Genomic DNA, 13,885 nt, shown 5'->3' with positions numbered 1-13,885 from the left:
TTTCTTTTTAATTTGTTGTTTGTTTTTGTTAGTCCTCACCTGAGGATATTTTTCCATTGATTTTTAGAGAGAGCGGAAGAGAGAGGGAAAGACAGAGAGGAATATTGAGGTGAGAGAAACACATCGATTGGTTGCCTCCTGAAGGAGTCCTGACCAGGGCCCGAGCTGGGGAGGAGCCTACAACCTAGGTACTTGCCCTGGATCGGAATTGAATCCGGGACCCGTTGGTCCACAAGCTGATGCTCTATCCACTGAGCCAAACCAGCCAGGGCTAGAAACACATTTATTTCTTTACCTACATCTATCCTATTGGTTCTGTTTCCCTGGTACAACCCCAACTGATACACCAGAAGTCTCATTTATCCTCCAAACATACGATGCATGAATTCCAAGCACTGCAACATCCCTGTGCTGGTAGAAGACTGGAAACACACTATGCCTGCAACAGCATACGTCCATAAAACGGGAGACTCCGTTGCCATGGCAAAGAATAAGGCAGCACCACAGGAGTGGGAATGGGGCCATCTCCAAGGTCCAGTAAAGGGAGCAAGATGCCAAGCCGCAAGCTCTGCTAACCTCGGTGCAAAAACCTTTTGCATGTATACATACATTGCGCACGCACACGCACACACACATGCGTGCACACACGTGTACACTGTCCCTTGGAGGACACTGAGGACCTGGAGGTCTGTGTCCGCTGCTGCTGGGGATGGGATGGCATGGCTCCGGTGGGGGGGGGGGGAGACCCACTCTCCATGTCACTCTCCTTTTTGGATTTTGTGCGTGTGCACACGTGACCTACTCTCACAGGATCTGCGAGGCAGGGGAGCAGACAGGGGGTACGTTTTGCTGCAGGAGGAGCCAAGGTGCACAGGCGTGCTTCTGCCTTGCCCTTTACTGGCTTCACTCACGTGTGTGCACCTCCCAGAGGTTGCGGACACGGAGTTCCACCCAGGGGGTGAGAGCCCGGCTGCTGGGGGTGCAGCGTTCCCCTGGGAGCATGTTAGAGATGAGGAATCTGCCGAAACCAGTTCGGCTCAGTGGATAGAGCGTTGGTCTGTGGACTGGAAGGTCCCAGGTTCGATTCCGGGACTGTTTTAAAAGGCCGCGGGACACTGGACAAATTGTTAAAAATTGGGACTGTCCCGCCAAAAGCAAGACATCTGGTCACCGTAGTCTAGATATGTAAATCCAGTAATGCTAGGGCCTAGTGAAGAATGCAAATAAGCTCCTTTGACCCTATAAATAAACCTACTGCGCGGCTCAGGTGCTTGCTGCCTCTCCATCAGAGAGGATGGCGCCCACCTAGCGCCCAGCTATATCAATCTATTTCTGCCTCTTGGTCTCTTTTTTCCTTTAATTTCTTAATCCCCAGCTCCTGCACTCAGCAACCTGACTGTTTTTCCTTTTCCGTGATGGAGATGACGTGGAAAAGAGAGAAACACCCCCCGCACAGGCCTCCAGCACAGGCCCAGTGGGGAGGGAGACACGGGGAAAGCGAGAGGGGATGGTGTGCTTTAGGTGTCCGGGTTTGTACTTGTCCCGCGGTTCTCACTAAGGTGGCTCAGCTGCCGTGTGCAGCCTTCCCAGGGCGAATCAGGCCCCCCTCCGTGTCATGGGAAACACAGAGAAGCGATCAAAGCACACGTCTCCGTGAGCAGCGTCTGTCTGTGGAGCCGCCGTTGTATCCACGGCTGCACTAAGGGAGTTACACCCACTCACCCCCCGGAATAGTCACTGGAGACCTACGAGGAGGTGCCATTTTACAGAGAAGAAAGCTGAGGCTCAGAGGGGGTTAGGGCCTTGGCCAGGGCCACACAGCCAGTCACACATAGACTGATGAACAAGAGCAGACCCAGAGATACGGAGCCATGGGTCAGACTGGTGGACCTCACAGGGAGGGTGGGGATAAAAGGGAGAGATCAACCAAAGGACTTGTGTGCATACATATGAGCCGAACCAGTGGTCAAGGACAATAGGGGGGTAGGGGCATGAGTGGGGAGGGGTGGGAGATTGAAATGGGGGGGGGGGGAGTTTGAGGACGAATATGAGATACCTTAATCAATAAAGAAATAAAAAAAATTTACAAACAGGGGCGGAGCTTGAAGATGGCGACCGAACAGTCGGACTTGTTCTGACTCTGGTCCCAGAACGGATAAAAGTAACATCTGAGTCGCTCAGGGAGGGTTGATTGGCAGCTGAGGGGCAGCAGAGGTTTCAAGGAAGCTAGGCAGCGATCCGCTGGACAGGATTTCCAGCCGGTGGCCAACACAGCCACAGCGGCGGCCGCGGCGGCTGCGGCGGCGGCAGAAGCAGCTTCGGCGGCGCTGTGAGAAAGGAGTGGCTTCTCTGAGGCCTGGAAAGCCCACTGCGGAGAGGTCCATCCAGTAGCTGAGACGCCCGAGTTGGCGCTGGCGCGTGGATTCAAAGGAGTTCTTCGGTCACCCACGGAAAGGTCAGAATTTGCGGGGAAAGCCTGAGAGATCGCGGTCCCGCGGTGCTGGCAGCCACAGTAGCCGGGGAGTTCCGGCCCTGCCTCCATGCAGCGCCCGCAAAGCTGAGCCCTAAGAAGGCTGCAGCGACATCTAGTGCTGGGTTTGGCATAAGCTTCCCCAGAAGCGGGAATTTTTTTTTTTTTTTTTTTTTTTAAAAAGCCAGGGGACACGGGACAGAGTGTTAAGAATCGCGGCTGTCCCGCCAAGGGCGGAACATCTGGACACCTCGGCGCCTGATCCCCTTCACCCCCTAGCTTCGGAATACTAGGGAAGATCAGCCTAGTTGGGCATATCCGGGGAATTTGCAGGGAGAAAGTGCCTCCCTGGAAACAAGGGATCGGAGCCAGAAGAGATAGTCTGGGAGCCAGCTGGCACCCTGCCAGCTAGAGCCATAGAGAAAGAAGGCCGGAGCAACCAAAAAGACTGGGAGGTCAAACCGGAAACACTGACACCTAAGAGCTGAATTACAAACTGCCCTTCTTTTTTTTTTTTTTTTTTTCTCTTTTTTTTTTTCCTTTCTTTTCTTTTGTCTTTTAATTAATCAAAAATAAATGGACACAAATATCTAAGATATAGTCTACTAAAAATTAAGGATTACCTTACAAAACTGAGGTGCAGTGGAAAGCTGGGAACTGCAAGACTGTCTGGTCCGAGAATCAGAAGTGCCAAATACATTAACTGAGGAAGTGAGTGACCAGTACTGGTCATTTTTATGCTAATTTTGCTATACTTTATTTTATTTTCATTTTTTACATCTTTTATTTAATTTTCATTTTTCATATCTTTTACTTAAGAAACAATTTTTTTTTCTTTTTTCCTTACTTGATTTTACCTTTTCAATTACTACATTTTTCAATCTCTATCACTATTACTACTGCTATTTTGCAATTTTTTTAAAAAAAAATTTTTATTTATTTTTTTTTTCTTTCTTTCTTTTCTTTTTTTTCTCTCTCTAGTACCATTTTATTTTTTCTTTATTTTACATTGGGAGTAACCTTCATTCTATTTTAATCTCTACTATAGCATCATTCAACCCTATCTCAACTCAACCTTTACACTATCACTCTCTTACTAAACTTTACCCTTTAGTCTACAGTTTATCCTATCCCTTTCCGGCTTTAGTTTTTCCTCTATTCTCTCTCTATACCCCCTGCTAAAGCTCTCACTATACTTATAGACCTAAGTTCCAACCCCTGATCCAAGTGTATAAATACCAATCTCTGCACTATATTAACTAGTTAAAAAAAAAAAAAAAAATCCATTCTCCCCTCTATCCTTTTCGCATTGTATGTGTGAAGGTTGATTATTGTGAATTTGTATGCCTTTTAGTGAAATTGTTATGCTTATTCCTGTATTGTTATTGTTGCTTTGTATTTTTTTTTAAATCCTCTGTTTTTGTTTGTTTATTTTACTTCTGTATATCATAGCCTTACTTAATAATAGTGGATATTGTAGTTTGTATTAATCTCCAAGTATTGTTACTGGCATTGGCTGGGTCCAGAGGTTTTTCTATGGCAATTTTCTCCACATATATATAGTTTGTTTCCCATTTCTCTTTTAGTTTGCTTCTTCTCTCTCTTTCTCTCTCTCTCTCTCCCTCTTCTTTTTTTCCCTGTTTTCCAACTTCATTTTGTCATTACTTTTTTCTTCTTCTTCTTTTTCTATCTCTTTATCCCTCCTTTTTTTTAATTTACTTAATTTTTTTTTTTAATTTTTTTTTTATTTTTTTTTAATTTTTCTTTATTTTATTTTTACCTTTATTCCTTCTCTCCTATCCCCTAAGTTGCCTTTCTCTAGTGGTCACCTTTATTAGAGGTTATTAATATTGTAAATACATTCCTGTTAAGTGCCGCTTGTGTTGTACCTGGTAGTGTTGTATTTTGTACCTCAAAATCAACGCAGGAGAAGGAATACCACATAACCAGACATCCTGAAAAGAGAGGCCATGGGGAGACAAAAACATAGTCCGCACTTGAAAGAAAAGCAGGCATCACCAGAAAAGGAAGTAAACGAGCCAGAGGTAAGCAGCCTGCCAGAGCAAGAATTCAGAGTAATGATCATAGCATGGCTAAAAAGAATGGAAGAGAAATTTGACAAAAGCCAAGAAGAAATGAGAAAGAACCATGAGGAAATGAAGGAGAGCCATGAGGAACTGAAGAAGAACCAAGAAGAAATGAAAAGTGACATCGCTACCATGAAGAACTCAATAGAAAGCATCAAGAGTAGACTAGATGAAGCAGAGGACCGCATCAGTGAGCTAGAAGATAAGATGGAAAAAAATACCCAAGTAGAGCAACTTCTAGAAAAAAAGATTAAAAAGCAGGAGGAGAGCCTACGGGAGCTTTGGGACAAAACAAAACAAAATAATATTCGAATAATAGGGGTTCCAGAAGGAAAGGAAACTGAGGTAGACATGGAAAAAGTATTTCAAGAAATAATGACAGAAAACTTTCCTGAAATAGAAAAGAAAAAACCCACACAAATCCAAGATGCCCGCAGAGTCCCAACCAAAATGAATCCCAGAAGACAGACTCCAAGGCACATTATAATTAAATTGGCAAACAACAACGACAAAGTAAGAATCTTAAAAGCAGCCAGAGAGAGACAGAAAGTTACATACAAAGGAACCCCCATCAGACTAGCAACTGATTTCTCAACAGAAACTTATCAGGCCAGAAGGGAATGGGATGAAATATACAAAGTCATGCAAAGGAAGGGTCTGAATCCAAGAATACTGTACCCAGCAAGGCTATCAATCAAAATTGAAGGGGAAATCAGGAGCTTCACAGACAAAAAAAGACTGAAGGAATTTATCTCCACCAAACCAGCAATGCAAGAAATGCTAAAGGGTCTACTGTAAAAATAAAGAAATAAGAAGTGAAGAAGGAACACGGGTATAGAATAAAAATGGCGTCAAATGAGTACCTATCAATAATAACCTTAAATGTAAATGGATTAAATGCTCCAATCAAAAGACATAGGGTAACAGATTGGATAAGAAAACAAGACCCATACATCTGTTGTCTACAAGAAACCCACCTCAGAAAAAGAGATGCACACAGACTGAGGGTGAAGGGATGGAAAAAAGTTTTCCAGGCAAATGGAAATGAAAAAAAAGCTGGGGTAGCAATACTTATATCTGACAAATTAGATCTCAGAGTGAAGGACATAACAAGAGATAATGAAGGCCACTTCATAATACTAAAGGGAACAATCCAACAAGAAGAAATAACCCTGGTAAATATATATGCACCCAATACAGGAGCAACCAAATACATTAAAAAACTGCTAGAGGACATTAAGGGAGAGATTAATAGCAATACAATCATAGTAGGAGATTTTAATACCCCACTGTCACCCTTCGACAAATCATCTAAACAAAAAATCAGCAAAGAAATATCAATCCTAAATGACTCACTAGACCAGATGGAATTAATTGACATCTTCAGGACACTCCACCCCAAAGCCACAGAATATACATTCTTCTCAAGTGCACATGGGACATTCTCAAAGATAGACCACATTTTGGGACATAGGCAAAGTCTCTTCAAATTCAAGAAGATAGAAATCATATCAAGTATCTTCTCAGACCATAATGGCATAAAACTGGAAATTAACTACAATAAAAATAATCCAAAGAAATCAAACACATGGAGACTAAACAGCTTGCTATTAAACAAGGACTGGGTTACCAGAGAAATCAAGGAAGAAATTAAAAACATCCTGGAAACAAATGACAATGAAAGCACAACAATCCAAAATCTTTGGGACACAGCAAAAGCAGTTTTGAGAGGGAAGTTCATATCCTTACAAGCCTATTGCAAAAAACTAGAAAAAATAGTAACAGATGATCTAACTCTATAACTCAAAGAGTTAGAAAAGGAGCAACAAGAAAAACCCAGTGTAAGCAGAAGGAAGGAAATAACAAAAATCAGAGCAGAGATAAACGACATAGAGACCAAAAAAACAATACATAAGATCAACAAAACCAAGAGCTGGTTCTTTGAAAGAATAAACAAGATAGATGGACCTCTAGCCAGGCTAACCAAGAAACAAAGAGAGAGGACCCAAATAAACAAAATCAGAAATGAAAGAGGTGAAATAACAACAGACCCCACCGAAATACAACGGATTGTTACAAAATACTACGAACAACTCTATTCCAACAAACTGAACAACCTGGAGGAAATGGACATATTCCTAGAAAAATACAAACTTCCAAAACTCAATCAGGAAGAATCTAAAAATCTCAATAGACCAGTGACTTGGGAAGAAATTGAAACAGTCATCAAAAAGCTTCCAGCAAACAAAAGCCCAGGGCCAGATGGCTTCACAGGAGAGTTTTACCAAACATTCAAGGAAGAACTAAAACCTATCCTCCTCAGACTATTCCAAAAAATTCAAGAGGAAGGAACACTTCCAAACTCCTTCTATGAAGCCAGCATCACCCTAATACCAAAACCCGATAAAGACAACTCAATGAAAGAGAATTACAGGCCAATATCCCTCATGAACATAGATGCCAAAATCCTCAACAAAATTCTAGCAAATCGGCTCCAGCAGAGCATCACAAAGATCATACACCATGACCAAGTAGGATTTATACCAGGAATGCAAGGTTGGTACAATATCCGCAAATCAATAAACGTGATACATCACATAAACAAGTTGAAAGATAAAAATCATATAGTCATATCAATTGATGCAGAAAAAGCATTTGATAAAATCCAACACCCTTTCCTGATAAAAACTCTTAACAAGGTGGGAGTACAAGGATCATACCTCAACGTAATAAAAGCTATATATGATAAACCCACAGCAAACATCATACTCAATGGGCAAAAACTAAAACCATTCCCTCTAAGAACAGGAACAAGACAGGGATGCCCACTATCGCCACTCCTCTTTGACATAGTACTGGAAGTACTAGCCATTGCAATTAGACAAGAGGAGGAAATAAAAGGCATCCAAATTGGAAAAGAAGAAGTAAAGTTATCCTTATTTGCAGACGACATGATATTGTATATAAAAAACCCAAAAGACTCCATTAAAAAACTAATTGGCTTAATAAATGAATTTGGCAATGTAGCAGGATACAAAATTAACACCAAGAAATCTATGGCATTTCTATACACCAACAGTGAGTTTATAGAAACAGAGACTAAAAAAGCAATTCCATTTACGATCGCACCAAAAAAATTAAGATACCTAGGAATAAACTTAACTAAGGAAGTAAAGGACCTATATGCGGAAAACTACACGACACTGAAAAAAGAAATAGAGGAAGATATAAACAGATGGAAGAACATACCATGTTCATGGATTGGTAGAATCAACATCATCAAAATGTCCATACTTCCTAAAGCAATCTATAAGTTCAATGCACTCCCCATTAAAATACCAACGGCATATTTCACTGACCTAGAAAGAACTCTCCAAAAGTTCATTTGGAACAATAAAAGACCCCGAATAGCCACAGCAATCCTGAGAAAGAAGAGTAAAGTAGGAGGTATCTCAATACCAGACTTCAAACTGTATTACAAAGCCACTGTTCTCAAAACAGCCTGGTACTGGCACAAAAACAGACATATAGATCAATGGAATCGAATCGAGAACCCAGATATCAACCCAAATCACTATGCTCAATTAATATTTGACAAAGGAGGCACTAATATACAATGGAGTCAAGACAGTCTCTTCAATAAATGGTGTTGGGAAAATTGGACAGATACATGCAAAAGAATGAAACTAGATCACCAACTTACACCATACACAAAAATAAACTCAAAATGGATACAGGACTTAAACATCAGACGGGAAACCATAAAAATACTTGAAGCATCCACAGGCAACAAAATCTCAGACGTATGCCAAAAGAACTTCTTCACTGATACTGCCCCTAGTGCAATGGAAGCTAAAGAGAAAATAAACAAATGGGACTACATCAAAATAAAAAGCTTTTTTACAGCAAAAGAAACCATCAACAAAACAACAAGAAAGCCCACTGTGTGGGAGAACATATTTGCAAATGTTACCACTGATAAAGGTTTAATCTCCAACATCTACAAACAGCTTATACAACTAAATAAAAGGAAGATGAATGATCCAATTAAAAAATGGGCAATGGACCTAAATAGAATATTTTCAAAAGAAGACAGAAGGAAGGCCAAAAAGCACATGAAAACATGCTCAAAGTCACTAATTATCCGAGAGATGCAAATCAAAACAACAATGCGGTACCATCTCACACCTGTCAGAATGGCCAACATCAACAAATCAACAAACGACAAGTGTTGGCGAGGTTGCGGAGAAAAAGGAACCCTCGTGCACTGCTGGTGGGAATGTAGACTGGTGCAGCCACTGTGGAGAACAGTGTGGAGTTTCCTCAAAAAACTGAAAATGGAACTCCCATTTGACCCAGTAATCCCACTTCTAGGAATATATCCCAAGAAACTAGAAACACCAATCAGAAAGGATATATGCACCCCTATGTTCATAGCAGCACAATCTACAATAGCCAGAATTTGGAAACAGCCTAAGTGTCCGTCAGCAGATGATTGGATCCAAAAACTATGGTACATCTACACAATGGAATACTATGCTGCCATAAAAAAGAAGGATTTCTCATCATTTGCAGCATCCTGGATGGAATTGGAGAACATCATGCTGAGTGAAATAAGCCAATCAATGAAAGTGAAACACCACATGACCTCACTCATTTGTGGATAATAAAGAACATTATAAACTGGTGAACCATAAGATAGATATAGAGACAGTATATCAACAAGTAGACTGTCAAGTTACAGTGGGGACGGGAGGAAGATCTGGGGGAGATAATAGATCAACCGAAGGACTTGTATACATGCATATAAGTGCAACCAATGGACACAAAACTCTGGGGAGGGAGGGGATGTGTGGGAGGGAGGGAGGGGGTAAAAAAAAAATCAATAAAATATATTAAAAAAAAAAAAAAAAAAAAAAAAAAGAATTAACACCATAAAAAAAAAATAAAAAAAAAATAAAAAATAAAAAAAAAATAAAAAAAATAAAAAAAATTTACAAACAAACAAAAAGAATAGAAGCATAGTCCAGCAGTGTGGCTCAGTGGTTGAGCATCAACCCATAAACCAAGAGGTCACTGGTTCGACTCCCCATCAGGGCACACACCCAGGTTGTGGGCTCGATCCCCAGTAGTGGCATACATGAGGCAGCCAACTGATGATGTTTCTATCTCTCTATCCTTCTCCCTTCCTCTCTCTCTAAAAAGCAATAAAAACATTAAAAAAACAAGCAAAACACACACACACACACACAGAGTGTGAGCGGCTCTAAGTCACCGCCTCTTCTCCTCGTCGGAGGCTGAGCTGCTTCTATGGAGGCGAACGAAGGGCTGAAGGATGGAGCTAGCTGGTGGGTACCCTCCCGAGGCAGGAAGTCAGGAAACGAGACAGAAAGCATCTTTCGGAGACTCGCGCAGACTCACCAGGCGGTAGGCCATCAGGTGTTGGAGGATTTCAGAGAGGGAGCAGGACAAAGGGTCCTCTTCAAAGAAAATATGCTCCTTCTCCTTCTTCTTCTTATTCTCTTCGGCTTCCATCCCTCGGATCTTTCCCAGCGCGGTGCGGTACGCCTGGTCTTGGCAGTAGACAATCTGCTCCATCTGGAAGTGCAGTCGGATGGACTTCTCCGCTTCTTTTTCTTGTTCTGACTTAATGTCTTCAATTTTGGACTAAGGAGCAAGAGACACACAACACGATTTCCCTCCAGAAATCAACCCCCGGGTCCTAGGAAACTGGGTTATCCACAAGGCCCCCCCCCCTCACCGCCCCCACCAGCTGGCAGGTTCTCCAATCGGAATGAAAACAGCACGTTGCTCCAGGGGCAACCTTCTGCGCCCCGCCTCGGCTTACCTAAGATGGGGTTCCCGCCCACCACAGAGGCCCAGAACTCCTGAAAAGCCTGAACCCCACACATGGCCAGACCCCTCGTCCCCAGAGCCTGAGGACTCGGCCTCTTTGGTTTTTCTTTTCCTGGCCTTTCCACGTGGTGAGTGTCTGTCTACCCATCAGAGAGCCCCCTGGATCAGAAGGATGAGCTGACGTCAGTCAAATCCTCTGTCCTGGGACTTAGAGAAACTGGCGACCTGGGAGCTGGGACATCTTCACACAGAAGACACCTGGACCCCCATCTCCCTGAGCACCAGGAAGCGGGGGGCACTGCCAGGTGTGGCCTCAGGGTTCCCAACAACCTTGTGAGGTGAGGAGGCTGCTGCCGGCCAGGCAGGCTGAGGGGCGGCCATGACCTCCAGCTGCTGCACAGCAGAGCCGGTCTTCCCGTCTGTGCTGCGTGCTCGGGGCTGGATGTCTGTGTCCCCCAAATTCATAAACCGACATTCCAATTCCAACGTGCTGGGTTTGGGGGGAGGGCCTTCGGGAGGTCGAGGCCAGGAGAGTGGGGTCCTCAGAATGAGACTGATTAGTGTCTTTAGTGGGATTAGCACTTTTGAAAAAAGAAACGCCAGAGGTTTCACCCTTCCCTCATATCTCTCTCTCTCTCTCTCTCTCATTGCTTTCAGCCAGACTTCACCGGTCATATAATGAGCATGATTCACTAATAGACTGCATAATCTGATTCTCCAAATAGAACAGTAAGGTTGCAACGGTCTGAAATCCAGGAAGCCGAAACCTATTTTCCAGCATCAAGGATTAGTTATTTCCTTTTTAAACAAATGTTTGGTTTTACCACGCAGGTTCTTAAGAGGTTGAAGAACTCCTCGTAATTTTTCTTGCAAGCATCTGCGAAGGCAAGCCGGACCATATCTGATGAAAGAAAAACGAAAGGCCCAGTATTGGTGGGATCATTCATCATCCTAATAGACGGCAAAAAAATAAGAGGATAAAATGACAACAAAAGTGCCCTCCGTCCCTCCCTCCTCCCCACCTCCCTCTCGTCTTTTCACTAAAGGAAGAAGGAGTGCTTTTTGGCTCAAGAGCTCCCTAAAAGAATTTTAAATATATATATATATATTTTAATGATTTCAGAGAGGGAGGGAGAGATAGAAACATCTATGATGAGAGAGAACTACTGATTGGCTGCCTCCTGTATGCCCTCTCGCAGTCCGGGACCCCATAGGGGATGTTCAGTTGCCGGCTTAGGCCTGATCTCCCTGGGCCTAAGCCGGCACTCAGACATCCCTCTCACAGTCCGGGGCTCTCACACTCCAGGACCCCGGCTTCTGGCTGAGCAGGGGAGCAGTGGAGGGAGTGTCACTCAATCGGAAGCTGGCTTGCTGCTCCTTAGCGCTGCCCACGCACGCGCGCGTGCACACACACACACACACACACACACACACACACACACACACTGGTGGGGGGGGCAGGCTAGCTGGAGGGAGGGCCGTGGAGGTTGAGGATGGTCACGCCCCATCCTGCCTCTGTGGAGCCCCCTCTCCCGCCAGACTGCAGCGCCGGGACCACCATGGCTGGCCTGGCAGCACAGGCGCTGGCCCTGCCCACTGGCTGTTCGGGAAGGCCGTTCTTGCCTCAGGGGAGCGCCCGGCGGCCTGGCCCGACCGGAGGGCACACCCGGAGGACTCACCGGTGATCCTGTGCAGCATCTCCACCGCCGGGTCCTCCAGGGCCTTCACCTGCTTCTTTATGATCGTCTCGAACGTCTTGTAGTTCACGAACCCCGGCAGCTCTTTGCCGCGATACTGGTTTTCAAACTTCTTGATGTGTCTGACAATGTCCTCATAGCCTGCCGCGGGAAGGAAGGGCTCCGAGTTATTTTACAAAAATAATGTAAAATTACTTTTTCACATTTTATTATCCAGTTTGGCTCAGTGGATAGAGCGTCGGCCTGTGGACTGAAAGGTCCCAGGTTCAATTCCGGTCAGGGGCATGTACCTTGGTTGCAAGCACATCCCCGGTAGGGGGTGTGCAGGAGGCAGCTGGTCGATGTCTCTCTCTCATCGATGTTTCTAGCTCTCTATCTCCCTTCCTCTCTCTAAAACAAAAATCAATAAAATATATAAAAATAAAAAAAAATAATAATGCTGCAGGCTTCTCTGAACACAGCGCCATCCCGGACTCTCCAGAAGCACAGTGACGCGGGGAAAAATCACATCTGATGTACACATCGGAAACCGACCGGGGGTTGCAATAAGGAAACAGCCCTTCATGTACGCACTCTGGGTCCCCCAGAGAAGGCAGGGACAGAGCCGGACACAAGGCCAGCGAGCAGGGACTGCAGACCTGCTGGGATTCTCTAAAAGGTACCGGAGTCTGAACGGTTGTCCGTCCAACTGGGTTGTCACCAAAGCGATTGCATCAGAAGAGAACAGTATGACTGGCAGGGCCTTAAGAAAGTGAGATTGGCTGAGACCGGTTTGGCTCAATGGATAGAGCGTCGGCTTGGGGACTGAAGGGTCCCGGGTTCGATTCCGGTCAAGGACATGTACCTTGGTTGCGGGCACATCCCCAGTAGGGGGTGTGCAAGAGGCAGCTGATCGATGACTCTCTCTCATCGATGTTTCTAACTCTCTCTCTCCCTTCCTCTCTGTACAAAATCAATAAAATATATTAAAAAAAAAAAAGTGAGATTGACCGTGACCGCCACCTGGAATCCCCTAGGCATCCCCTCCTCATGTGCTGTCGCAGGAGGAGGGGGACCGTGCAGATCCAGGGGGGTCCTACAATCCCCGGCACGCAGGATCCTATTAGTGTGATAGGTTTACTACGTAAAGATAATCACTTTTCTTCATATGTTTGGAATTCTTTCTTAAAAACATGTATCTTTTTTATTGGTTTCAGAGAGGAAAGGAGAGGGAGTGAGAGAAACACCAATGATGGGAGAGAATCATGGATCAGCTGCCTCCTGCATGCCCACACTGGGGCCTGCAACTGGGGCCTGTGCCCTGACCGGGAATTGAACCGTGACTTCCTGGTTCACAGGTGGACGCTCACAGGTTGAGCCACGCTGGCCAGGCTGGACTTCTTTTTATTCTCAACATACTCGAGTGAAGAAAAACACCCCAGGGGGAGGAGGGGGTAAATTCAGCAGGACGCTGGCTCCTCGTTGGGGAGAACTAACCAGGGTGGTAGCCTCCGTTCCCTTTCTTGGTCAGGAGATGCTTTCCCATAGAAATTCCCCAAATGGGGAGACAACCCGTGCATCGCACAACTCACCCTATGGTCACAAAGCTGGGCGGCCATCATGGCTATCTAACCCTCCAGCATTCCCACAGGGGCCCCCCGGAACCCGGTGCCCATCGGGGCCGCTCCCACCCTCCTTCCTCAGCCCCTGCAAACCACAGATCTACCTGCGGTCTCGGTGGATCTGCCCACCGTGGACATTTCCCATGAAAGGAATCACACGACACGTGGCTTTCT

At 44.8% G+C, this 13,885-nt stretch overlaps 1 protein-coding gene across 4 annotated transcripts in view; it reads right to left on the bottom strand.

The window, feature by feature from the left end:
• Nucleotides 1-13,885, bottom strand: part of MX1 (MX dynamin like GTPase 1) — a 31,179-nt gene that overhangs the window by 1,454 nt on the left and 15,840 nt on the right. For all 4 annotated transcript variants that reach the window (XM_084873630.1, XM_084873632.1, XM_084873633.1 and 1 more), the window contains exons 12-14: nucleotides 12,093-12,251; nucleotides 11,238-11,314; nucleotides 9,979-10,224 (exon numbers count right to left, since the gene is read on the bottom strand). In XM_084873630.1, coding sequence (XP_084729756.1) covers nucleotides 9,979-10,224; nucleotides 11,238-11,314; nucleotides 12,093-12,251 — 482 coding nt within the window. The remainder of the gene's footprint in view (nucleotides 1-9,978; nucleotides 10,225-11,237; nucleotides 11,315-12,092; nucleotides 12,252-13,885) is intronic.

This window comes from Pipistrellus hanaki, assembly GCF_964339955.1.
Source record: "Pipistrellus hanaki genome assembly, chromosome: 2".
NCBI classification, from domain to species: Eukaryota; Metazoa; Chordata; class Mammalia; order Chiroptera; family Vespertilionidae; genus Pipistrellus; species Pipistrellus hanaki.
The sequence above is the reverse complement of the archived record's forward strand: the minus strand, read 5'-3'. Positions and strand labels throughout refer to the sequence as shown.